The sequence below is a fragment of the Macaca thibetana genome, chromosome 20, assembly GCF_024542745.1.
Source record: "Macaca thibetana thibetana isolate TM-01 chromosome 20, ASM2454274v1, whole genome shotgun sequence".
In the NCBI taxonomy this organism is placed as follows: Eukaryota; Metazoa; Chordata; class Mammalia; order Primates; family Cercopithecidae; genus Macaca; species Macaca thibetana.
Genome location: NC_065597.1, coordinates 47,170,869 through 47,195,234, shown reverse-complemented (window position 1 = coordinate 47,195,234; position 24,366 = coordinate 47,170,869). Strand labels below are relative to the sequence as shown.

At 56.9% G+C, this 24,366-nt stretch overlaps 3 protein-coding genes across 11 annotated transcripts in view; 1 reads left to right on the top strand and 2 right to left on the bottom strand.

Moving 5' to 3' along the window:
* Window positions 1–104: 104 nt before the first annotated feature.
* Window positions 105–9,534, top strand: ZNF646 (zinc finger protein 646). Of its 5 annotated transcripts, XM_050773437.1 has the most exons (4): window positions 105–398; window positions 1,926–5,337; window positions 5,380–7,381; window positions 8,972–9,534. In XM_050773437.1, exons 2-4 carry the CDS (start codon window positions 2,005–2,007, stop codon window positions 9,091–9,093), a joined length of 5,457 nt encoding a protein of 1,818 aa, XP_050629394.1. In that variant the 5' UTR covers window positions 105–398; window positions 1,926–2,004; the 3' UTR covers window positions 9,094–9,534. The 5 variants fall into 5 exon arrangements, with proteins under 5 accessions (XP_050629394.1, XP_050629390.1, XP_050629391.1 ...); XM_050773433.1 differs by having other exon boundaries at window positions 105–309; window positions 1,926–7,381; XM_050773434.1 differs by having other exon boundaries at window positions 1,926–7,381.
* Window positions 9,455–17,528, bottom strand: PRSS53 (serine protease 53). 4 transcript variants are annotated; one of them, XM_050773493.1, is made up of 11 exons: window positions 15,213–17,528; window positions 14,278–14,298; window positions 14,009–14,171; window positions 12,970–13,235; window positions 12,674–12,828; window positions 12,301–12,520; window positions 11,133–11,283; window positions 10,803–11,047; window positions 10,581–10,726; window positions 10,080–10,362; window positions 9,455–9,831 (listed from the first exon to the last, which is right to left on the bottom strand). In XM_050773493.1, exons 1-10 carry the CDS (start codon window positions 15,268–15,270, stop codon window positions 10,084–10,086), a joined length of 1,704 nt encoding a protein of 567 aa, XP_050629450.1. In that variant the 5' UTR covers window positions 15,271–17,528; the 3' UTR covers window positions 9,455–9,831; window positions 10,080–10,083. The 4 variants fall into 4 exon arrangements, with proteins under 4 accessions (XP_050629450.1, XP_050629451.1, XP_050629448.1 ...); XM_050773494.1 differs by having other exon boundaries at window positions 10,146–10,362; XM_050773491.1 differs by having other exon boundaries at window positions 12,674–13,235.
* Window positions 17,529–17,618: 90 nt separating this feature from the next.
* VKORC1 (vitamin K epoxide reductase complex subunit 1) overlaps window positions 17,619–24,366 on the bottom strand; it is a 502,856-nt gene continuing 496,108 nt past the window's right edge. Inside the window, exons 2-4 of one of the 2 annotated variants that reach the window (XM_050773580.1) lie at window positions 21,306–21,507; window positions 20,075–20,184; window positions 17,619–18,108 (exon numbers count right to left, since the gene is read on the bottom strand). In XM_050773580.1, coding sequence (XP_050629537.1) covers window positions 17,900–18,108; window positions 20,075–20,184; window positions 21,306–21,478 — 492 coding nt within the window. In that variant the 5' untranslated portion in view covers window positions 21,479–21,507 and the 3' untranslated portion in view covers window positions 17,619–17,899. Of the gene's footprint in view, window positions 18,109–20,074; window positions 20,185–21,305; window positions 21,723–24,366 lie in introns of those variants that run through there. The other variant, XM_050773581.1, reaches the window with a different exon arrangement.

Below are 24,366 nucleotides of genomic sequence, written 5' to 3'. Positions count from 1 at the left end.
GTCTGCGTAAAACGGAGGCTTGGAGGCGGGACAGGCAGGGCTCCCAAAGCGGAAGTTTCGCGGGGAAGCTTTTGTACCTAAGGACACTTCCTGTTTCCTAGTAACAATAGGAAGTGTCCGCAGAGCTGGGGGTAGACTCCTGGCTCATGCCAGCTGCGCCCTCTTTTCTCTACCTCCTTCTTTTCCCCCCCTTCTCCTTTCCCTCTTTCCCTCCCCTCCCACCTCCTTGGAACCCTGGCTGAGTGTGCGTGTGTGGGAGCGCGAGAGCCCCCCGACAGCCACCCCTTGGGGCGCGCGGCTGCAGTTAGGGTAAGGGTCCCAGTGCGCAGGCGCGCTCCCGTTCGCGGTCCCCAACTGACGCGCCCGCGGCGGGAAGGAGAGGGGGCCGCCGGTGCGAGGTAGGCGTCCTGAAAGGAAATTGGCAGAGGAGATGAGTGAGGTCAGAGGACTCATTGGTGGTTGACTAGGGGAGGGGACTTTTGATCAAAGGGGCTTTGTGAGGTGAGAATTCCGGGGGCAGGTTCAGTGAAGGCGTTTACGATGGGAGACAGTTGTATTGGGGTCCCTCCCATGGGAAGAAGAGTTGGAGAAGGACGAGAGGATGTACGAGGCATGAGCGAGCAAGGGCTTTGGGATGAAGACCGCCTCAGTTAGTGGGTTTACTCTTACGTGAACTAGGATAACAGGCGTTGCCGTGTGTTCTGAAGATTGAGTGACACAATGAATATAGTTAGCACAGTGCCCGGCACATGGTAATATAATACTCTTCATGAGTTGCTGTCATCATCAGTATTAAGAGAGGAGGCAGAAGAAAAAAATGAGAAGGGCTGGTGAAGGTAAGATCAGGAGGCATGGGAGAGAAAAGGTAGGTGATGAAGTGACATTACAACCTGATATTGATGTTATTCACAAGATGGAAGATAGTTTGGGTTCAAGGGAAGTAGATAAAGGAAGTCGCTAAGAGAGCCTTTTGGAGTTTTTGTTTGTTTTTTGAGATGGCGTCTCGCTCTGTCACCCAGGCTGGAGTGCTGTGGTGGGATCTCAGCTCACTGCAACCTCCACCTCACAGGTTCAAGCAGTTCTTCAGCTTCAACCTCCCGAGTAGCTAGAATTACAGGCACCTGCCACCACGTCCGGCTAACTTTTGTATTTTTAGTAGAGACAGGGTTTCACCGTGTTGGCCAGGCTGGTCTTGAACTCCTGAACTCAGGTGATATGCCAGCCTCACCCTCCCAAAGTGCTGGGATTACAGGCGTGAGCCACCATGCCTGGCCCAGTTAAGAGAGTCTTAACTCTCTTAACTCTCTTGTCACAAGGAAAAGAGACCTTGTGACACTGAAAGGACTCAGGGAAGCAGGGGAACAAGCCAGCCCTTTCCCTGAAGGAGGCCTCTAACCTGTCCTCTCAGGTCCTCAGCGATTAGCTGGAGGAAACAGCTGCTTTTTCAGTGCTTCTCAGCTACTCTGTTTAGCTGAGAGATGAAGGAGGAAGGTTTGGACTTCTCTTATTGAAAGGCCTAGAAAAGGTTCTGGTGTCCTTTTAAGATGTCACAGAAAATTTTTGTTTCAGGATTGTAGGGAGCAGAATCCTACTGTCCTTAAAGGACAGTAATGCCTTTTGAGTCTGGTCTGAAGAACACGATAACAGGTCTGTGATCAGAAGTAGGTTGCATCTCTCTCGACTTTAATTTCCTTAGCTATACCTGTAGGAATGACTTAAGCCTAGGGGAGCTCCTATATTTGGGGAGCTTGTGCACAGGGAGGCCTTAAATGATGGTGCCTGCAGATTAGATCTAGTAGAAAGCAGGTCCCTGGGCACAGATGCCTGGGTAAACTCTCAGTGACCTCAGATGAACTTGTTGCTCGTATAGCCAAGAGGCGAAGTTAATTCAGGCCTTCCTTTTGACCACTGCCCCCTCTTCCTAGGCCTCGGCCCCTCCACCAGAGGAAGGTGCTGCCACGTGTCTGCTCCTTCTGAACCTCCAGGTTTCTGCTACATTGCCCCATGGAGGACGCACCCCCCTCACTCAGCTGTTCTGACTGTCAGCGCCACTTTCCCAGCCTCCCAGAGCTGTCTCGGCACCGAGAACTGCTCCATCCATCTTCCAACAAGGACAGTGAGGAGGCTGACAGCATCCCTCGGCCCTACCGTTGTCAGCAGTGTGGGCGGGGCTACCGTCACCCCGGGAGCCTGGTCAACCATCGTCGGACCCACGAGACTGGCCTTTTCCCCTGTACCACCTGTGGAAAGGACTTCTCCAATCCCATGGCTCTCAAGAGCCACATGAGGACTCATGCTCCTGAGGGCCGCCGCAGGCACAGGCCCCCACGCCCCAAGGAAGCCACTCCACGCCTCCAGGGTGAGACGGTGTCCACTGACTCCTGGGGCCAAAGGCTTAGCTCTGGTGAAGGCTGGGAAAACCAGACAAAACATACGGAAGAGACACCTGACTGTGAATCTGTACCGGACTCCAGGGCAGCTTCGGGTACGTGGGAAGATCTGCCCACCAGACAAAGAGAAGGCTTGGCAAGCCAGCCAGGTTCTGAGGATGCTGCAGACGGCTGGGGACCCTCCACCAACTCTGCCAGAGCCCCTCCTCTCCCCACCCCAGCCAGCAGCCTTCTTAGCAACTTGGAACAGTATCTGGCTGAATCAGTAGTGAACTTCACAGCGGGCCAGGAGCCCACCCAGTCCCCTCCTGCCGAGGAGGAGCGGCGGTACAAATGTAGTCAGTGTGGCAAGACCTACAAGCACGCCGGGAGCCTCACTAACCACCGCCAGAGCCACACGCTGGGCATCTACCCCTGTGCCATCTGCTTCAAGGAGTTCTCTAACCTCATGGCTCTGAAGAACCACTCTCGACTGCATGCCCAGTATCGGCCTTACCACTGTCCCCACTGCCCCCGTGCCTTCCGGCTCCCCCGGGAGCTGCTGGAACACCAGCAGTCCCATGAGGGTGAAAGGCAGGAGCCACCCTGGGAGGAGAAAGGGATGCCCACCACCAATGGGCACACAGACGAGAGCAGCCGGGACCAGCTCCCCAGTGCACAGATGCTGAATGGCTGTGCAGAGCTTAGCACCTCTGGGGAGCTGGAGGACAGTGGCCTGGAGGAATACCGGCCTTTCCGCTGTGGGGACTGTGGCCGTACTTACCGCCATGCCGGGAGCCTCATCAACCATCGAAAGAGCCACCAGACAGGTGTCTACCCCTGCTCGCTCTGTTCTAAGCAGCTGTTCAATGCGGCTGCTCTCAAAAACCATGTGCGGGCTCATCACAGGCCCAGGCAAGGAGCTGGGGAAAATGGGCAGCCATCAGTGCCACCAGCTCGCCTGCTGCTGACTGAGACCACCCACAAAGAGGAAGAGGACCCCACCACCACCCTGGACCATCGGCCCTATAAGTGCAGTGAGTGTGGTCGTGCTTACCGCCACCGGGGGAGCCTGGTGAACCATCGCCACAGCCATCGGACTGGAGAGTACCAGTGCTCACTGTGTCCCCGCAAGTACCCCAATCTCATGGCCCTGCGCAACCATGTGCGGGTACATTGCAAGGCTGCTCGCCGAAGTGCAGACATCGGGGCCGAGGGTGCCCCCAGCCACCTCAAGGTAGAACTCCCGCCTGACCCAGTAGAGGCAGAGGCAGCCCCGCACACAGATCAGGACCACGTGTGCAAACATGAAGAAGAGGCCACAGACATCACGCCAGCAGCAGACAGGACAGCAGCACATACCTGTAGCATCTGTGGGCTGCTCTTTGAAGACCCTGAGAGCCTTGAACGTCATGGCCTGACTCATGGGGCAGGGGAAAAGGAAAATAGCAGGACAGAGACCACAGTGTCACCTCCTCGGGCCTTCGCCTGCCGAGACTGTGGAAAGAGCTATCGCCACTCCGGCAGCCTTATCAACCACAGGCAGACCCACCAGACAGGAGACTTCAGTTGTGGGGCCTGTGCCAAGCACTTCCACACCATGGCTGCCATGAAGAACCACTTGCGCCGGCACAGTCGGCGGCGGAGCAGGCGGCATCGGAAGCGGGCTGGTGGTGCCAGTGGTGGGGGAGAAGCCAAACTCCTGGCAGCAGGGAGCTGGACCCGGGAGCTAGAAGACAATGAAGGCCTGGACTCTCCCCAAGACCCTTCAGGGGAAAGTCCTCATGGGGCGGAAGGCAACCTGGAAAGTGATGGGGGCTGTTTGCAGGCTGAATCTGAAGGGGACAAATGTGGGCTTGAGAGGGATGAGACCCATTTCCAGGGTGATAAAGAGAGTGGAGGCACTGGGGAAGGACTGGAAAGGAAGGATGCCAGTTTACTTGACAATTTGGACATCCCAGGAGGTGAGGAAGGTGGTGGGACCCGCTTCTGCGATGGCCTCACTGGCGTGGATGAAGACCAGAAGCCAGCCACTGGCCAACCCAACTCCTCTTCCCACTCTGCCAACACTGTCACTGGCTGGCAGGCTGGGGCCACTCACACATGCTCTGACTGTGGGCATTCTTTCCCCCATGCCACTGGCCTGCTGAGCCACAGGCCCTGCCACCCACCAGGCATCTATCAGTGCTCCCTCTGCCCGAAGGAGTTTGACTCTCTGCCTGCCCTCCGCAGCCACTTCCAGAACCATAGGCCCGGGGAGGCGACCTCAGCACAGCCTTTCCTCTGCTGCCTCTGCGGCATGATCTTCCCCGGGCGGGCTGGCTACAGGCTTCACCGGCGCCAGGCCCACAGCTCCTCTGGCATGACTGAGGGGGAAGAGGAGGAGGGAGAAGAGGAAGGAGCGGCAGAGGCAGCCCCTGCACGCAGCCCGCCACTGCAGCTCTCGGAAGCAGAGCTGCTGAATCAGCTGCAGCGGGAGGTGGAAGCACTGGACAGTGCAGGGTATGGGCACATCTGTGGCTGCTGCGGGCAGACCTACGATGACCTGGGGAGCCTGGAGCGCCACCACCAAAGTCAAAGTTCTGGGACTGCTGCAGACAAGGCTCCCAGCCCCTTGGGAGTGGCAGGTGATGCCACGGAGATGGTTGTGGGCAGTGTCTTGGAGGACATAGTGACTTCTGTCTCTGGAGAGGGTGGAGATGCCAAGTCTCAAGAGGGAGCAGGCACCCCCTTGGGAGACGGCCTCTGCATGCAGGGAGGGGAAAGTTTGCTGGAGGCTCAGCCCCGCCCCTTCCGCTGCAACCAGTGTGGCAAGACCTATCGCCATGGGGGCAGCCTGGTGAACCACCGAAAGATCCACCAGACTGGAGACTTTCTCTGCCCTGTCTGCTCCCGCTGCTACCCCAACCTGGCTGCCTACCGTAATCATCTGCGGAACCACCCTCGCTGCAAAGGCTCTGAGCCCCAGGTTGGGCCCATCCCAGAGGCAGGAGGTAGCAGTGAGCTGCAGGTTGGGTCCACCCCAGAAGGAGGCAGCAGCAAGCCCCAGCACATGGCAGAGGAGGGACTGGGGCAGGCAGAAGTCGAGAAGCTCCAGGAAAAACTTAAAGTGGAGCCCCTGGAGGAAGTGGCCGGGGTGAAAGAAGAGGTGTGGGAGGAGACCACTGTGAAAGGGGAGGAGATAGAGCCCAGGCTGGAGACTGCCGAGAAGGGCTGCCAGACTGAAGCCAGCTCTGAGCGGCCCTTCAGCTGTGAGGTGTGTGGCCGATCCTACAAGCATGCCGGCAGCCTCATCAACCACCGGCAGAGCCACCAGACCGGCCACTTCGGCTGTCAGGCCTGCTCCAAGGGCTTCTCAAACCTCATGTCCCTCAAGAACCACCGGCGCATCCATGCAGATCCCCGACGTTTCCGCTGCAGTGAGTGTGGGAAGGCCTTCCGCCTGCGGAAACAGCTGGCCAGCCACCAGCGGGTCCACATGGAGCGACGTGGGGGTGGGGGCACCCGAAAGCCGACTCGGGAAGATCGGCCCTTCCGCTGTGGGCAGTGCGGGCGGACCTATCGCCATGCTGGCAGCCTCCTGAACCACCGGCGCAGCCACGAGACGGGCCAGTACAGCTGCCCCACCTGCCCCAAGACCTACTCCAACCGCATGGCCCTGAAGGACCACCAGAGGCTACACTCGGAGAATCGGCGGCGGCGGGCTGGACGGTCCAGGCGCTCAGCTGTGCGTTGCGCCCTCTGTGGCCGCGGCTTCCCTGGCCGGGGATCTCTGGAACGGCACCTGCGGGAGCATGAGGAGGAGACAGAAAGGGAGCCAGCCAATGGCCAGGGAGGCCTGGATGGCACAGCCAGTGAGGCGAACCTGGCTGGTAGCCAGGGACTAGAGGCCCAATTGGGTGGTGCTGAGCCAGTACCCCAGCTGGAGGATGGAGTCCAGAGACCAGGGGAGCGCAGTCAGAGCCCCATCAGGGCAGCAAGCTCAGAAGCCCCAGAGCCACTGTCCTGGGATGCAGGGAAGGCAGGTGGGTGGCCAGTAGGTGGGGGACTGGGAAATCACAGTGGAGGCTGGGTTCCTCAGTTCCTGACCAGGTCAGAGGAGCCAGAGGACAGTGTCCACAGGAGTCCTTGCCATGCTGGTGACTGCCAGCTCAATGGACCTACTCTGAGTCACATGGATAGCTGGGACAACAGAGACAATAGCTCTCAGCTGCAGCCAGGGAGCCACTCCTCCTCTTGCAGCCAGTGCGGCAAGACTTACTGCCAATCGGGCAGCCTCTTGAACCACAACACCCACAAGACAGACCGACACTATTGCCTGCTCTGCTCCAAGGAGTTCTTGAATCCTGTGGCCACAAAGAGCCACAACCACATAGATGCCCACACCTTTACCTGTCCTGACTGTGGCAAGGCCTTTGAGTCCCACCAGGAACTGGCCAGCCACCTGCAGGCTCATGCCCTGGGCCACAGCCAGGTGCCAGCCCAGATGGAGGAGGCCAGAGATCCCAAAGCCAGAACTGGGGAGGATGAGGTGGTTCTCCCTGGTCAAGGGAAAGCCCGGGAGGCCCCATCAGAAACCCCGGGAAGCCCAGGAGAGAGTGTGGAGAGAGCCAGGGGAGGACAAGTGGTGACGTTCATGGCAGCTGAGGACAAGGAGCGGCCCTTCCGCTGCGCCCAGTGCGGGCGCTCCTACCGCCACGCCGGCAGCCTACTGAACCACCAGAAGGCCCACACCACAGGGTTGTACCCCTGCTCCCTCTGTCCCAAACTTCTCCCTAACCTGCTGTCTCTTAAGAACCACAGCAGGATCCACACGGACCCCAAGCGCCACTGCTGCAGCATCTGTGGCAAGGCCTTCCGAACAGCTGCCCGGCTGGAGGGTCACGGGCGGGTCCACGCACCCCGGGAGGGGCCTTTCACCTGTCCCCATTGTCCCCGCCACTTCCGCCGCCGAATCAGCTTTGTGCAGCACCAGCAGCAGCACCAGGAGGAGTGGACAGTGGCCAACTCTGGTACGGGGGCATGAAGGGTCCCAGGAGGAGGTGGGCACACGGGAGAGGGTGAAGCCTGGCCCCAAAGTGGGTGGGGGAGCAAGGAGTGAGCGGAGAGAGTCCCAGGGATTTTAAGAGGTGGGTGGGGGCGGCCGGACGCGGTGGCTCACGCCTGTAATCCCAGCACTTTGGGAGGCCGAGGCGGGCGGATCACAAGGTCAGGAGATCGAGACCACGGTGAAACCCCATCTCTACCAAAAATACAAAACAAAATGAGCCGGGCGCAGTGGCGGGCGCCTGTAGTCCCAGCTACTCAGGAGGCTGGGGCAGGAGAATGGCGTGAACCCAGGAGGCGGAGCTTGCAGTGAGCCAGGATCGCGCCACTGCACTCCAGCTTGGGCGACAGAGCAAGACCCCGTCTCAAAAAAAAAAAAAAAAAAAAAAAAAAAAAAAAAAAGAGGTGGGTGGGGGCTTGGCTATGGGGTGAGAAAACTAGCTGAGCACCCCCAGGTCAGGTATAACAAATAGCAGGGTGGGTTGGGCAGCACGTGGGGGCGTGGCCAAGGTGGGGGCATGGTCAGGCTGAGGCTGCTGCCTGGGCTCGTCCATTACACTGCAGCCAGAGTGGAATGGTCTTTCTGTTCGGGGGAAGGTCGCTGGGTACCCCCTGGCTGCTGTGTCTGGAAACGCTCCTGAGTCAGCCAGTAATGCAATGACTTCCAGAGGAATAGAGGACGCCATTGGTTTGGTCTAGGTTCCATTCTTCCCTAGAGCAGGCCGGGTGCCAGGGAACAAGGGATGGGGCATGGGCTCCACAGCTCGCCTGCTGACTTGGCCATGGAAACCGGGTCACTGGTTGGCACCCTACTCCCTGTCCCTCTTTCCCTGCGCCTTGTCTCTGCTGCCCCTCTCCTTGTGAACTAGACCTCTGGTCCTTCCCTGTCAGTGTTGCTCCCGTCTCTTCTCTAAACTTAATTCAGCCCCTTCTCCCTCTGCTGCCAACGGCCTTTTTAGGATCCAGCCAAACCACTCTTTCCACCTGCACACCCCGCCACCCTCTGCACACCTTTAACTGGAGGACTGAGTCACAGATAATTGTTTCCTTGAAGTCCAGACCCAGTTGCAGCAACAACAGTCATTAGCCCGTGTCACATCCCTGATCAGAGGGCATCTCTGTGGGCAATCGCCTCCACCCAGCACTGCTGGAGGCTGTGGCTGCTGGGGAGTGGGGCGGCCGGTTCCCTCAGCAGGACCTGGGCTGGCCTCTCCACCTCCTCTAGTAGAGGTGGGCCCATTCCATCTAGTGGCCCTCGAGGGTGGGTGGCCCTGAGATGGTGGGCCCTTGATGGGTCTTGTCAGAGCAGAGGGCGGGTGGGAGTCACCTGAGAGCTGAAGGAATGGCTTTAAGGATAGAAGATTTCTCATGACCTCAAGGGATATGATCGAGGAGCCAGTTTGCAAGGACTGGGAAAATAATTAGGAGGCCTAGAATTCCTGTTCTCATCTGGGCCTCTGGGGCCAGGGGCGGGGGAATGGCCTGCAGGGCTGGGACGGGGTACACGCTGTGCGGGGTCTGCCCCTCAGTCAGTGACCTCCTCTCTCTCTCCCCAGGAGCCCCAGTGGCACCAGCGACGGGCAGAGGGGACTTGTCATTGCCCCCTCCACCCACCCCCACGACCCCACTCCTGGATCCTTCACCCCAGTGGCCTGCAGACCTCAGCTTCTCCCTCTGAACTTCAAGTCTCCAAAGATCAGAATCTGGGGGAGGGAGCGCGTGCAGGGAGGGGCTTGATCTCCACGTTTTCTCAGGAGTAGTTCAGGCATCCCCATATCTTCTCCTCTCCCCTTGTGAAGAGGACCCAGATCTGGCTTCTTTCCCAAGGAGGGTATTGGGTGTTCCTCGTGTCCCTGTCCTTGAAGGACCTCCTTCGCCAGCCTCGTCACCATGCTCTTCCCAGTGCCAGCCTCTGCCGAAATGCCGTGCCACCCTCAGCAGCCAGATTGTAACACCAGGGAGAGTTGGATGCAGAGCCCCACAGGTGGGAAAGTTGCCTGTGGAAGGGAGCCTTTTGCTACAATTTGTAACTTATTTTCTAAAGTCTATTTTGTAACAATTTATTTAAGTTTAAAAAAAGGAAAACTGCTGCCCCCCAAAAAAAGAAATTTTCAAAACACATGGCTGGCGTGATTGTATCTGAAAGGGTAAAGGAGGAGGAAAGCTGGGACGCCTGTGTGGGAGCAGAGCTGGGTGTGGGAGTGTCCACAGACACCGCTGTCCTGCAGGGTGGGGAGTGGGCACCTGTGGCCCCAGGCAGGTTCCTTCCCACAGCTGCTGGGCTTCTGGGCCTGCCCTGGTGCCTGGAATCACACATGGCAAGGTGGGGAGGGCAGGGGCAGTAATGCTGTTTGCCTGTCTGCATTCTCGTGTCCTGAGAACGGCCAGGTCCCCTGTCAGCAGCTGGCTGGTTGGCCTGTGAGGAAGGAAGGAGTGTGGAGTTGTCCTCACCCTCATGGCTTTGGTCCCTCCCTCCCTCTCTCCCATTCCTCAAAGGAACAGGGTCTGTCTTGGCTGCCATGACAGATGAGAATACTGAGGCTCAAAGCGATTGAGCGGCCTGCTCCAAGTGACGCGATGACAAAGAACCAGAATCTGAATCAAATGGGTCTGCCTATTGCTCCACACTACCCAGGGCAGCTGGAGTGGGTTAGAATGACGCACCCCCTCACTGGAGAGAGAAGGGTCCTGGAGAGGCAGGGTTTGGCAGGAGGTCCCAGGGCCACATACTCATGTTGGCCAGGCAGCTTCCAGGCTCGGCCTCGGGCTCTGGCTCCTCGGCGAAGTAGACTTGCCAGTCCAAACTGCTGACCCAGTCCTCGTAGGCAGGGAGCGCGGTGAAGACCGCCGGCCTGGCGGGGCCTTGGCAAGCATCTCCGAAGCTGTGCAGCCCGGCCAGGAACCACGTGCCCCTCACCTCATGCACCAGTGGTGCCCCAGACAGGCCCTGTCGGGTCAGGTGACACTGGGTGACTTTACAGGCAGCTGTGCAGGATGGCAGAGTGGGCTATGGAGGCTCTGGCTGTTTGGGAGCTAACTGGCAAAAAGGCCTAGTTTCAGGTGGGAGGTCGGTCCAGAGGCCAAGCCTAGAAGGTCCGTTCTTGAGCTATTGGGTGAGGGGATGCCAGGGGCCTATTAGGTAAGGCGTGGGGGCCTGGGGCTCACCTCACAGCTGGGCAGCTCACCCACAGCACTGGTACACACCATCCCCGGCAGAATAGTGCTGCCGTCACCCCCAGGAGTTCTATGCAGCCGGCTGCAGGCCCTAGGTCCCAGGAGGGTCACAGGCACTGTCTGGGGGGAGCTGATGCCTGTGGAACAAGGGAAAGCTGGCTGCTCCGGCCTGCAGGCTGGATGGACAGTGGCCCTGGCCCCATGCCCACCTACCTGCTCCTGGGCGGGCCTGTCCCAGGACCCAGCCGCGCTCCCCGTCAGGCAGGTGGTGGTCAGCATAGGGCAGGCAGAGGGGCCGCAGGCTGGCGCCCAGTGTCACAGGCTGGGCCAGCAGCAGGAGGGCCACGTCGTAGCCCCCCTCGGGGTGGGTGTAGGCCCCATGCAAGATGAGCTGCTTCAGGCCCCACTCCTCTGGTCTGGTCCCCAGCCCTACGCTCCATTCCTCTGGGGCCTGGCGCCTATGCAGAGGCAGTGTGGACAGCACCAGGTGACAGGGCTGCCGGCAGGGACAGGGGGCACAGTGGAGAGGGATCCAAGACTCACCCAATGAAGCAGTGGGCAGCAGTCAGCACGGCCTCCTCTGACACCAGGGCTCCGCCACAGGCCAGCTGCCCCTGGTGCATCAGTCTGGCATCCCAGGGCCACGGGGAGGGTGCTCCTGCCTGGGGACCTGCTGTCCTCAAGGATCCACAGGCTGAAACAGATGAGTGCCCCATCTGACTTCTTGCTAAGTGTTTCCCGCTTCTCGTCAAATTCTCACAATATCTTTTGAAATTGAATTTTTTTTTTTTTTTTTTTTTGAGACGGAGTCTCGCTCTGCCGCCCAGGCTGGAGTGCAGTGGCCGGATCTCAGCTCACTGCAAGCTCTGCCTCCCGGGTTCACGCCATTCTCCTGCCTCAGCCTCCCGAGTAGCTGGGACTACAGGCGCCGCCACCTCGCCCGGCTAGTTTTTTGTATTTTTAAAGTAGAGACGGGGTTTCACCGTGTCAGCCAGGATGGTCTCGATCTCCTGACCTCGTGATCCGCCCGTCTCGGCCTCCCAAAGTGCTGGGATTACAGGCTTGAGCCACCGCACCCGGCCTTGAAATTGAATTTTGTTCCCCTCATTACTGAAGGTAACCAAAGTTCCAGAGAGGTTAAATGACTTCCTCGTTCTGTAACTACAGGCAAGTGGCAGACTTGGGATTCACAAGCTAGGGCCTGAGCTTTTAGCCTTGTCGGTCTGATGGGACCCCGGTCCCAGCCTCGTGGGAATGCCCCTACTTGTCACTCCCCCGCCCCACCCGTCTGCACCCTCCAGGCTGGGCCTGCCTCCCATATTCCTGGCTCATTAGTGCATCTCTTACCATCAAGACATAATATCCGTCCCAGGAATTATTTTGCATTCAATTTGCATGCCAGTCACTTAATGCCGGAATTCTGACTGGGAGCCCTACCCTGTGCAGGCTCGCTGGGTCCCTGCTGGAAGCTTGCCACTTCCCCAGAAACCCAAGTCAGGTCTCAGAGATTCCTCTTCTCACCTAAACTCCAAACCTGTAGAGTTCCAAAGTGCCTGCGCCTCTCAGCCCTAATGGGGCTGTTCCCATCCCAGGGGGTGAAAGAGCCCCCTAATTAGGCTTGGCGGTGTGGATGCCTGTGCCAGTTCTCTAGTCCTAACTGAGGTTTGCTTCACAGTGGCTTCTACCCACTGCCAGCATGTCCCGCTCATACCTACACAGCTGTCCTCGTCACTCATCTCTGGGGTCTCTGGGCTCTGGGCCAGGAAAGCCGCCCCCTGAACTCGAGCCTGCAACCAGGAACTGTGAGCAGCTGTGTTGGTCAGCAGCACAGGAGCGTCCTCCTGGGCACAGCTTGATGCAAAGCTGATGATGCCAGCCTGAACCCAGTGTCCATTGGGCTCGAGGCACAGCACAGGGCCCCCAGAATCTCCCTGGAGCCAGGCAACAAAGTCAAGGACAGATGCCTGAGCCCAGCTATGGCAGATACCCTCTGATTGCAGCCCTTTCCCCCAGTCCTGTGAGTCCAACCCCCAGCCCAGGGCTAGGCCTCTCCCCTTCTGCTCCTTCTCTCCTCCCCATCAGACCTGACAGGGCCCCTGCACCCCAGGCTGGGGGCCCCCACATAGCATCCCAGGCCGGGCCGGGTTGGACAGGTGTCGCAGGTGCAGCTGGTTGTAGATGCAGTTACATGTGGGGCGACTGATGAGACGCAGGCGCAGATTCCGTAGGGCCCCAGGAGCTAATGAAAGAGACGGGGCTGGGGCTGGAGTCTGGGATCTGAGAAGCAAGGGAGACTGGAAGCCAGGACAGTTGGGAGCTGAGACGGTGACGTTGGGGAAGCAGAGTGCCTCTCCGAGCTTCAGTCTGGGCCAGCACTTACCATCACCGGTGTCCTGATCCCAGCCAGTGGCCCAGCAGGAGGCTCCAAAGGGGAAGCGATGGGCAGGCTGGGGCAGGCAGAGGGGTGTGTGGGTCACAGGGTGGGTGAGCCGCAGCAGGGCCAGGTCTGAGCCCTGGCTATAGTGGTTATAGGCCCTGGGCAACTGCAGGGCAGCCACCCCCACCTCTTCGGCCCCAGGGCTGAGTCCCTCACGCTGCAGAGAACCCAGGACCACTGACCAGGAGTTCAGTTCTATCTCTGCTGCCCTGGAAGGGGAAGGACAAGGTCCAGGCTGCTGAGTACAAGGGGAGACAGTGACACCATGGGAGATCCCACAGGTAGGTGGAAGATAGCAGAGAGCACTCCACGGCTTTTTCTTTTTGAGGTAGGGTCTCGTCCTGTTGCCCAGGCTGCAGTGCAGTGGCATGACCACGACTCACTGCAAGCCTTGACCTTCCAGGCTCAAGTGATCCTCCCACCTCAGCCTCGTGAGTAGCTGGGACTACAGGTGTGTACCACCATGCCTGGCTAGTTTTGTATTTTTTGTAGAGACATGGTCTTGCTATGTTGCCCAGGCTAGTTTTGAACTCTTGGGCTCAAGTGATCCTCCCTCCTTGGCCTCCCAAAGTGCTGGGATTATAGGCGTGAGCTACTGTGCCCGGCCTCCATCTGTGACTTTAAGCAAGGTCATTCCCTTGCAACCTGTTTTCTCATTTGTAAATCTTCTACCTAGACTCCAAACCTGTAGAGTTCCAAAGTGCCTGCGCCTCTCAGCCCTAATGGGGCTGTTCCCATCCCAGGGGGTGAAAGAGCCCCCTAATTAGGCTCGGCAGTGTGGATGCCTGTGCCAGTTCTCTAGTCCTAAGGTTGAAAGGTGGTGGTTACAATTCACTTGACAATATGTACCCAGTACATGGCAGATTCTCAGTAAGTGGTACTTTATTATTACTCTAGAGGTAGGGACTAGCCTTGTGGGGCTTGAGACAAATCATCCATCCTCCAGAGCCAGAGACCCTGCCTGACCCCAGCCATGACTTACTTTTCAAAGCAGTGGGCAGCGGTGAGGACCCAGGTGTCCGCCACCAGGGAGCCGCTGCAGATGTGGGCTCCCTGCCTCCTCACACTGGCCTGCCAGGGCCACTCGCCGGGGACTGTGTTGCCCTCCTGAGGCTTGGGGGGACCGGGGCCACGCTGTCCACAGGCTGTGGAGAGGGTTGGGTCACAATGACAGCAGATCCCTGTCCTGACCTCACCCCAGTCCCAAGCCAGACCCAAGTAAGGCCCAGGCCCCGCATCCCCAGACCTTACCACGCTGAGCGGCTTGAAGACCTAGGAAGAGAGAGACACAGGTGAGACTCCAGGCCTGCCTAGCTTTGGGGAGGAGAGGGGATGGGCTGGGGGGCGGGCCCAGGGTCCTTGCTTGTGACTCTGATTACCTCACCAGCCCCTCCCAGAATGAAAATATTTATATGAGGTCGAGACAGCTTTTATTGGAACCTATTCAGCATTCACACTCAGTGATTAATTCTCCTTCAGCTGTGCTCAGCACTCCGGGGCTGGAGGTTCAGCTTGGGAGTAGGCCAACCCTCCTCCAGGCTTCAGAACCCCCAACTCCTGCCCCCGCCACTGAGTCAGGGAGGCGGCCTCTGTGTGTGCAGAGCATTAGCTTAATTGTCCTCTCAGCAGCAGAGGCCTAAAAGAAGGATTAGAGGCCTGCGTCATTTCCAAGGGGGGAGGGCCCCAAGAAATGGAGACTTACCTCACCCTGGTCTAGAGACTCAGTCTTCCCCACCTTCCCAGAAACTGCCTGAGAGCTCGCCAGAGAGAGGGCCCCTGCCCGCCACCCCTCGCAGGCACACAGGCACCCCCATGAGACAGCTGAGCCAGGCTGCCCAGAGGATGGATGAAAAGAAAGGGAAACTGAGGCCAGAGGAGCCCCGAGTTTGCCTGAGGTTATTGTGGAAGTCGAGGGGGAGGTGGGTGTAGGACACACACAGGCAGCACCACACACACAAAGACCACAGGCCCCGCCAACGCAAACTGCAGCTGGCCCGAGAAAATCTCATCCATGTTGACGCAGGTGGCCACATATACCGCCCCACAGAGTCCCACGGAGTTACATCCCCACTGGCGGACTGTCGCCCACAGGCAGTCCCCCCACCAAGGAGCAGGGACTGCTGGGGCAGAGATGGCCCCTGAGCCCCCACCAGGCCACCCCCATACCCCCACGCACGGTGGCTTACCCTCCATGAGGACCGTGGCACCCGCGAAGAGCAGCACTGGGCCCCAGCTCCACTTCATGCTGCCCCGGGCCACTCTGCCGCCTGTGCTCCGCTCTCAGAGAGGCCACCTGGGTCTCCCTGGCTCCACCTCTGCTCCACCCCCAGTTGGCTAGGAGTCAGCTCTCTGGTTGCCCTAGCCAGCAGTTCCTAGCTCTGGGACTGTGGCTGTGTGACCCTGGGCTTGTCACTACCCCTCTCTGGGCCTCAGCTGCGGAGCCAAACTGTCAGGGTTTAAATCTATTTCCTTACTACTTGAGTGGCCTGGGAGAGCTAACCTGCCTGCACCTTGTCTGAGAAACAGTTGTTGAATGGAAAACGACTCGATGACAGCCTGGCACAGGGCAAGCTCACTCCCAGCATGAAAGCGCCATCCTGGAACTGTGGAGGGGCACGTAGGCAGCTCCTCCCGGTCTCCACTTTTCATTTCCACTCCCCCACTTCTCTTCCAGCCATGGCCAGGTGGGTTTCACATGCCCTCTCCCAGGTCTACTCAGAGACAGTGTGTGCCAGGCTGGGTGTCGAGGGGCCAGCACCCACTGCTGCTTGCTCGCTGTGAGCCTTTGGCAAATCCCAGTATCTCCCTGGGCCTGCTGGCTTCCCGGGAAACAGGATGACAGCAGTGCCCACCTTCCTCACAGGCGCTGGAGGACTCGGTCAGGCGGGAAGAACACTTGGGCGCGTGCCTCCTCTTCCTCTTCCCACTCCTAACTCAGGCTGGCCCAGACCGTTCAAGAACCCTGACCCCAAGACAGAGGCAGTTGCGGGTAGGGTTTAGTATATAGATGCTGGCCATGCACGGTGGCTCACACCTGTAATCCCAGCACTTTGGGAGGCCAAGGCAGGCGGATCACCTGAGGTGGTGAGTTCGAGACCAGCCTGACCAACATGGAGAAACCCTGTCTCTACCAAAAATACAAAATTAGCCCGGCATGGTGGTGGGTGCCTGTAATCCCAGCTACTCAGGAGGCTGAGGCAGGAGAATCGCTTGAACCCGGGAGGCGGAGGTTGTGGTGAGCTGAAATTGTGCCACTGCACTCCAGCCTGGGCAACAAGAGCAAAACTCTGTCTCAAAACAAACCAACAAAAAAAAGCATATAGATGCTGGAGCCAGATGGACCAGGTGGATGCAAATCCTGAGAGCGTCTTGTAGTAGCTGTGTGATCTCAGGCATACTACTTAGCCTCTCTGTCCCTATCATCAAGATAGGGGTAATAACAGTATGCACCTCATACATCACTGTAAAGATTAAATGAGTTTAACATGTTAACCAAGTTGCTGGTTTGTTTTTTTTTTTTTTTTTTTTTTGAGACGGAGTCTCGCTCTGTCGCCCAGGCTGGAGTGCAGTGGCCGGATTTCAGCTAACTGCAAGCTCCGCCTCCCGGGTTTACGCCATTCTCCTGCCTCAGCCTCCCGAGTAGCTGGGACTACAGGCGCCCGCCACCGAGCCCGGCTAGTTTTTTTTTTTTTTTTTTGTATTTTTAGTAGAGACGGGGTTTCACCGTGTTAGGCACGATGGTCTCGATCTCCTGACCTTGTGATCCGCCCATCTCGGCCTCCCAAAGTGCTGGGATTACAGGCTTGAGCCACCGCGCCCGGCCGGTTTTTTGTTTTTTTTTTGAGATGGTCTTGCTCTGTTGCTCAGGCTGGAGTGCAGTGATCATGGCTCACCGCAGCCTCAACCTTCTGGGCTCAAACGATCTTCCTACCAGCTTCCCGATTAGTTGGGACTACAGGTGCATACCACCAACCCTGGCTAATTTTTTTTTTTTTTTTGTAGAGGCAGGGGTCTCACTATTTTGCTCAGGCTGGTCTGGAACTCCCGACCTCAAGTGATCCTCCTGCCTCGGCCTCCCAAAGTGCAGGGATTACAGGTGTGAGCCACCGCACCCAGCCAACACAAGTTCTTAAACAGTGCTTAGCATGTAGGTAAGCGGTCAGGGCATAATAGGCAAAACAAAAACCTTCAGAACCTGGCCCTGGGCCTCCAGGGCTACCAATACTGGCTTGGGATGGTCAATAAGGCAACTGGAGGGGTTAAAGTTAAACTCAAGGAAAAACTTCCCAGCAAGCATTTACAGAACCAGAAGGGCAGCCTGCCCTTGCAGGTGTGTGCTCAGCCTTCCCAGGAGAGGAGGCCTGGCTCCTGTGGGCAGCAGGAGCGAGCTGCCAGCCTGTTTCCTGGGGGTGGGGGCCGATGGCGCGCCAGGCCTTGCTGACTCCACATGCTGGAGATGAGACTACGCATAACCACCCTTCCCAGCAGGCCCTCCATTCTCCCTCTGACTCACCCTTCCCAGCTCCAGAGAAGGCAACACTGAGGGAGGCCCAGCACCACAGTCCGTGGCAGACACATGGTTCAGACTTGGCTGATTGATCTAAGAAACTTTATTGCTCAGAACCTTCCCTCCCTGGGCAATGGCAAGAGCTTTGGAGACCAGCCCTTGGGGACAGAGTCAGAGGCACTGGGTGGAAAAAAGAGCAAGTGTGTGGCACATTTGGTCCATTGTCGTGTGCAGGTATGGCAGGAGGAGGGGGGACTCTAGAAGGCCCCCCATCTAGGGCCTTCTAGGGACCCAGATATGCCCCCTTGGGCAAGGCTCACATGCCAAAGCAAAGCAGACGAGGCCAGCCTGGCTTGGGGTGAGGGCTCAGTGCCTCTTAGCCTTGCCCTGGGGTTCTTGGACCTTCCGGAAACTGAGCCACATCAGGCCCACATTGATGGCATAGGTGGTGATGCAAACGATGCAGAAATCATAGAGCACGAAGAACAGGATCCAGGCCAGGTAGACAGAACCAGCGAGAGACACCAGGGAGCTCAGCAGCAGCAGGACAGAGGCCCAGCGCGTACGCAGGCAACCTGCAAGGCAGAAGAGGGTCCGGTGTGGGCTTCAGGGACTGGCCACCTCCTGAACGCTCCATGATGTCACCACACCACCTAGATGCCAGGAGCTGCTGGGAAGTGTCTCTAAAACAAGAGGCTCCAGGGCAGGTGTGATGGCTTACACCTGTAATCCCAACACTCTGGGAGGCCGAGGTGGGAAGACTGCTTTAGGTTAGGAGTTCAAAACCAGCTTGGGCAACATAGAAAGACCCAATCTGTATCAAAAATTTAGAAATTTGGCTGGGCGCAGTGGCTCATGCCTGTAATCCCAGCACTTTGGGAGGCCGAGGGTGGTGGATCACCTGAGGTCAGGAGTTCGAGAGCAGCCTGGCCAACATGGCAAAACCCCATCTCTACTAAAAATACAAAAATTAGCCAGGCATGGTGATGGGCACCTGTAATCCCAACTGCTGGGGAGGCTAAGGCAGGAGAATAGCTTGAACCTAGGAGGCAGAGGTTGCAGTGAGCCGAGATCACACCACTGCACTCCAGCTTGGGCAACAAAAGTGAGACTTCGTTTCAAAAAAAAAAAAAAAAAAAGGCCCAGTGAGGTTGGCTCATGCCTGTAATACTAGCACTTTGGGAGGCCGAGGTGGACGGATCACCAGGTCAAGAGACTGAGACCATCCTGGCCAACAGGGTGAAACCCTCTCTACTAAAAATACAAAAATGAGCTGGGCGTGGTGGCACGCGCCCGTAGTCCCAGCTACTCGGGAGGCTGACACAGAATTGTTTGAACCGGGATGGCAGAGGTTGCAGTGAGCCAAGATCACGCGACTGCCCTCCAGCCTGGTGACAGACCAAGACTATGTCTCAAAAAATAAAAAATAAAATAAAAATTAGCCGGGTGCAGTGGCATGTAACTCTAGTCCCAGCTACTCAGGAGGATCATTTGAGCCAGGAGTTCCAGATTACAGTGAGCTATGATTGTGCCACTGCACTTCAGCCTGGGCAACAGAGCAAGATGATTTCTTAAAAAAAAAAAAAAAAAAAAAAGGCTTTGACAGGTTCCCTCCAAGGAACTTGCCATTGCCCAGGGAGGGAAAGTTCTGAGCAATAAAATTTCCTAAATAAATCGGCCAAGTCTGAACCATGTGTCAGCCAGGGACCGTGGTGCTGGGCCTCCCTCGGTGATGCCTTCTCTGGAGCTGGGAAGGGTGACTCAAAGGGAGTGTGGGGGCCTGTTGGGAAGGGTGGTAATAGGTAGTCTCATCTCCAGGGTATGGCATCAGCAAGGCCTGGGGCGCCATCGTCTCCCACTCCCTTGGTTCCCCTATCTGTTCAATAATTCCTGGGACCAGATACAAATTTTCCTGCGGAGCACTAAATGAGATAAAAGATAGCTCATGTTCAGCTTCTCCTTAAAAAGGAATTTCGGCATCTTTTCCACAAAACTGGGGTGCTGGTGGGGCATGGTAGCTCATGCCTGTAATCCCCCCAGCACCTTGGGAGGCTGAGGCAGACAGATTGCTTGAGACCAGCCTGGGCAACATGGCGAGACACTGTCTCTACCAAAAAAAAACACAAAAATTAGCTGGGTATAGTGGTGCACGCCTGTGATTCCAGCTACTCGGGAGGCTAAGGTGGGAGGATCACTTGGGCAGGGAGGCAGAGGTTGCTATGAGCTGAGATCGCACCAGTGCACGCTAAGGGCATCCTAGACCTCAGTTTGGGCAACAGAGCCAGACCCTGTCTCAAAACAACAACAAACAAAAAACCTGGGGACCTAGGATGTCTTTAAGGGCCCTTTAGCCTCTAACAGTACTTAAACCAATTAAAAGACTCCTGTTAGTTACCTCCCCACCTCTCCACCTGCAGGATGCTCCGTGATGAGCAGCTAGCTGGCTATCAGCTGTGGATCACCAAGATTGCATGGAGTGGGGCTGAGCTGACCAAGGGGGATGAGGGCCGGGGCCTGCAGGGAGGGGGCAGAGCCACTCACCTAACAATAGCTGTAGTGTGTAGAAGATGCAACCAAATATGCTGTTGGATTGATTGAGGATGCTGTCCGGTCCCAGCACATGCTCCACCAGCCCGAAGCCCCTGCCCCACCTGGCAGAGGGGTGGTGTGGGGGGGTGGAACCAGGTTAGGAATGTCAACCTAGTGCCTTGGACCCTACCCCGGAAAGGTGATTTCCAAGAAGCCACCTGGGTAATCCTCTGTTCCCCACCTCCTATCCTAGACCAAGGGTCGATGACCTCCAGTCAGCAGACACTTTTGGCCACGTCAGGATTCCATGTCACTGACCCTATCCTCCCCTCTCCCCAGACCAGGCCTGACGTGGCTACTTGGTAGGCCCTGCTTTTCATCTAGACCTTAAGTAATTCTTTTTTTTTTTTTTTTTTGAGACAGAGTCTCACTCTGTGGCCCATGCTGGAGTGCAGTGGCGCGATCTTGGCTCACTGAAACCTCCGCCTCTCGGGTTCAAGCGATTCTCCTGCCTTAGGCCCCCAAGTAGCCGGGATTACAGGAGCCTGCAATAGCGCCGGGATAATTTTTCTATTTTTGGTAGAGACAGGCTTTCACCATGTTGGCCAGGCTGGTAAACTGACTTCAAGTGATCCAACCGCCTCGGCCTCCCAAAGTGCTGGGATTACAGGAGTGAGCCACCGCGCCCGACCCTTAAGTAATTCTTAAAATGGCAAGGCTGGTATAACGGTTCACTCGGTTTTGCATCAGAGACTGGGAGTTGGCGGCAGATTATCTTTGCCCTGGACCCCAGAATCTCCAGCTCCCTGGCCACGCACTCGCCTCCTCGGTATTCCGTCATTATGCTAACGCCTGGCCATCACGCACAGCCAGACCGGGCCACCTTGTTCCCGGGCGCAGCCATCGCCAATCCCCCTTCACCTGCGCGCCGTCCTTGAGACCATCGTCAATCTCTGCCGCCATCCTGCCTCCCCGCCTTTCCCGGTCACCGTTATTCCTTGGCATCCAACTCACATGCGAGTCCCCGGAATAATCCCAGTCCCCAGCACTGTCTGGTCCCTTGCCTCGCACTCTTATTTCGAACACCAGTATCTCTGGGTAGCTCAGCCCCCGTGCAACGACCCCGCGAGCAGTCCAGCCCCTTGTCCGTTCCCTGGGCACACGGATCCCACACTCCAGAATAATCATCTGGCAATCTGGCCGCCCCGCTCCGAGGCCCCACGCCTCCCACTCCCGTGCACACCTGGAGGAGAAGACGCGGGAACAGCTGATGGCGGTGCCCACGTCGCAGAGCGCGCGGTAATCCCTGTCCCGGGCGCGCGCCGCCTTCACGTGCAGCGCGTAGAGCGAAAGCACTAGGCCGGCCAAGCAAAGAGCGAGCCGCACCCAGCCAGGGTTCCCCCAGGTGCTGCCCATTATCTCCAGGTTCCGTCCGAGGCGCCAGCAGAGAAAACCAGCCACGGAGCAGGGGCGGGGCGGGGAATGGCCACGCCCCTCCTGCCCCTCTGACTTGGCGATTGGCCGGCCGGGTTCGCACTCCGCGATCCAAACGGCTGTTCCCGGGAGCTAGTCAGGCGAGAGAGTTAGGAAAACCGCTAAGAACGCCCAGACTGGTGAAGCGGGTAAGAGACGTGGGGAATCGCGGCCCCAGCGGCTGCCAGGCATGATGGGAGTTGTAGTCGGGGCGGCTGCAAGGCGTCAAGGGAAATGACGTCTCCAGAGATTTAAAAACTGTTTTGGCCGGGGGCGGTGACTCACGCCTGTAATCCCAGCACTTTGGGAGGCCGAGGCTGGCGGATTACCTGAGGTCAGGAGTTCGAGACCAGCCTCGCCAACATGGTGAAACCCCGTCTCTACTAAAAATACAAAAATTAGCCGGGCATGGTGGCACACGCCTGTAATCCCAGCTACTCTGGGGGCTGAGGCAGGAGAATTGCTTGAGCTGGGGAGACGGAAGTTGCAATGAGCCGAGATCGTGCCATTGCACTCCAGCCTGGCCGACAGAGTGAGACTGTCTCAAAAAAAAAAAAAAAAAAAAAAAAAAATTGCGTTAATGTGGCTAACAGCATTTGGGCCTACCCTATGCCAAGTCCTGTTGTAAGAACTGGAGCATCCAGGACCTAGAGACCAGAGGATCAGGGGATCCAGCGAATACCGCGATCCGATTCGGGAACCAAGCATTTCCCCTGAAACTATTTCAGGCACCATTCGGGCTGCAGCCTCGCATCCTCCCAGGTCCTGCCTCACCAGGGCTTCTTGCTGGTGGGTCTCTCCCTTACATTCACAGAACCACTCCTTTGGCCACACACACCCTTGACAGTATCCTAACTTCTCTACTATCATGGCACCTGCCTGACAACACCTGAGCTTGGATCAACTCAACAGTCAGTCTCTCCTTTCCAAGCTGTGGGCCTGCTGAGGTCTTTCCTTCACAGGCATCCCATCTGATGGTGACCCATCTCTCCTACACCTTCAACCTCTCCGTCCTCCCCATCTACATTGCAACTTGTTTCTCTTTCCCATCTCAGAAACAGCAACACATCTCCCTTCACTAAGAGGTCCTTCAGCAGCCTCCCCTCCCTGCATTAACAGGCAAGTTTTTGGAAAGATTCTACACTCCCAGTCTCTACTTCCTCACTTCTTCCTCACTGCCCACGCCATAAACTAGCTGCTGCCTCCAGCACTGCCCTGACACCTAGTGGCTGGTGTCACCAAGACGCTAGACCCAGTGGTTATTGATTTATTAATTTACTTATTGTGAGACGGAGTCTCACTTTGTCACCCAGGCTGGAGTGCAGAGGTGCCATCTCGGCTCACTGCAACCTCCGCCTCCAGGGTTCAAGTTTTTCTCCTGCCTCAGCCCCTCGAGTAGTTTGGACTACAGGTGCCTGCCACCACGTCCAGCTAATTTTTGTATTTTTAGTAGAGACGGGGTTTCACCATGTTGGCCAGGCTCATCTCAAACTCCTGACCTCAAGTGATCCACCCACCTTGGTCTCCCAAAATGCTAGGATTACAGACGTGAGCCACCATGCCCGGGCAATGGTTGTTTTTCAGGTCTTCTCTTGCTTGACTTCCCAGAGGGATCCCTTACTGTTGCACACACCTTCCTGGGAACTCTCTCTTCCTCTGGCCTCTGTGATATTTCCCTCTCCTGCTGGCTCCTCCCTCTCCAGATGCTCTTTCTCACATCTACTCTCTTCTAGAGAGTGTGGTAGACAGAATAATGGTCTCCAAAGATGTCCCTGCATGAATCCCTGGAACTTGTGTATATGATAGGTTAAATGGCAAAAAGGAAATTAAGGTTGCAGATGGAATTAAGCTGACCAATCTCCTGATTTGATTTGATTTATTTAATTTCTTTTGTTTTTGAGGCGGAGTTTCACTCTTGTTGCCCAACTGGAGCGCAATGGCATGATCTCTGCTCACTGCAACCTCCACCTCCCAAGTTCAAGCGATTCGCCTGCCTTAACCTCCCGAGTAGCTGGGATTACAGGCACCCGCCACCACACCTGGCTAATTTTTTTAAGTTTTAGTAGAGACGGGGTTTCGCTATATTGGCCAGGCTGGTCTCGAACTCCTGACCTCAGGTGATCCGCCCACCTCAGCCTCCCAAAGTGCTGGGATTACAGGCATGTGCCCGGCCTATTTATTTATTTATTTTTGAGATGGAGTTTTGCTCTTGTTGCCCAGGCTAAAATGCAATGGTATTATCTCGGCTAACCGCAACCTCCACCTCCCGGGTTAAAGTGATTCTCCTGCCTTAGCCTCCTGAGTAGCTGGGATTATAGGCATGCACCACCATGCCCAGCTATTTTTTGTATTTTTAGTAGAGATGGGGTTTCTCCATATTGGTCAGGCTGGTCTCAAACTCCTGACCTCAGGTGATCCACCCGCCTGGGTCTCCCAAAGTGCTGGGATTATAGGCGTGAGGCACCGCGCCAGGCTCTATTGATTTATTTTTATTTTTATTTTTGAGACGGAGTCTCGCTCTGTTGCCTAGGCTGGAGTGCAGTGGCACAATCTTGGCTCACTATAACTTCCGCCCCCTGGGTTCAAGCCATTCTCCTGCCTCCCCAGTAGTTGGGACTACAGGCACATACAATCATGCCTGGCTAATTTTTGTATTTTTAGTAGAGACAGGGTTTCACTATGTTGGCCAGGCTGGTCTCGAACTCCTGACCTTAGGTGATCCGCCCACCTCAGCCTCCCAAAGTGCTGGGAGTACAAGTGTAAGCCACCGTGCCCAGCATATTTTATTTGTTTAAAGACCTTTGACACACAGGCTGAAGTGCAGTGGCACT

What these genes read in the sequence shown, in the direction of transcription:
- ZNF646 (XM_050773433.1), top strand. Translation starts at nt 2,005, where the DNA reads ATGGAGGACGCACCCCCCTCACTCAGCTGTTCTGACTGTCAGCGCCAC. An exon ending in GTGGACAGTGGCCAACTCTG is followed by an intron (nt 7,382 to 8,971) that starts GTACGGGGGCAT and finishes CTCTCTCCCCAG; the next exon opens with GAGCCCCAGTGGCACCAGCG.
- PRSS53 (XM_050773491.1), bottom strand. Translation starts at nt 15,270, where the DNA reads ATGAAGTGGAGCTGGGGCCCAGTGCTGCTCTTCGCGGGTGCCACGGTC. An exon ending in GCTGCCCACTGCTTTGAAAA is followed by an intron (nt 13,236 to 14,008) that starts GTAAGTCATGGC and finishes TTCCCCTTCCAG; the next exon opens with GGCAGCAGAGATAGAACTGA. An exon ending in GTGAGCTGCCCAGCTGTGAG is followed by an intron (nt 10,363 to 10,580) that starts GTGAGCCCCAGG and finishes CTGACCCGACAG; the next exon opens with GGCCTGTCTGGGGCACCACT.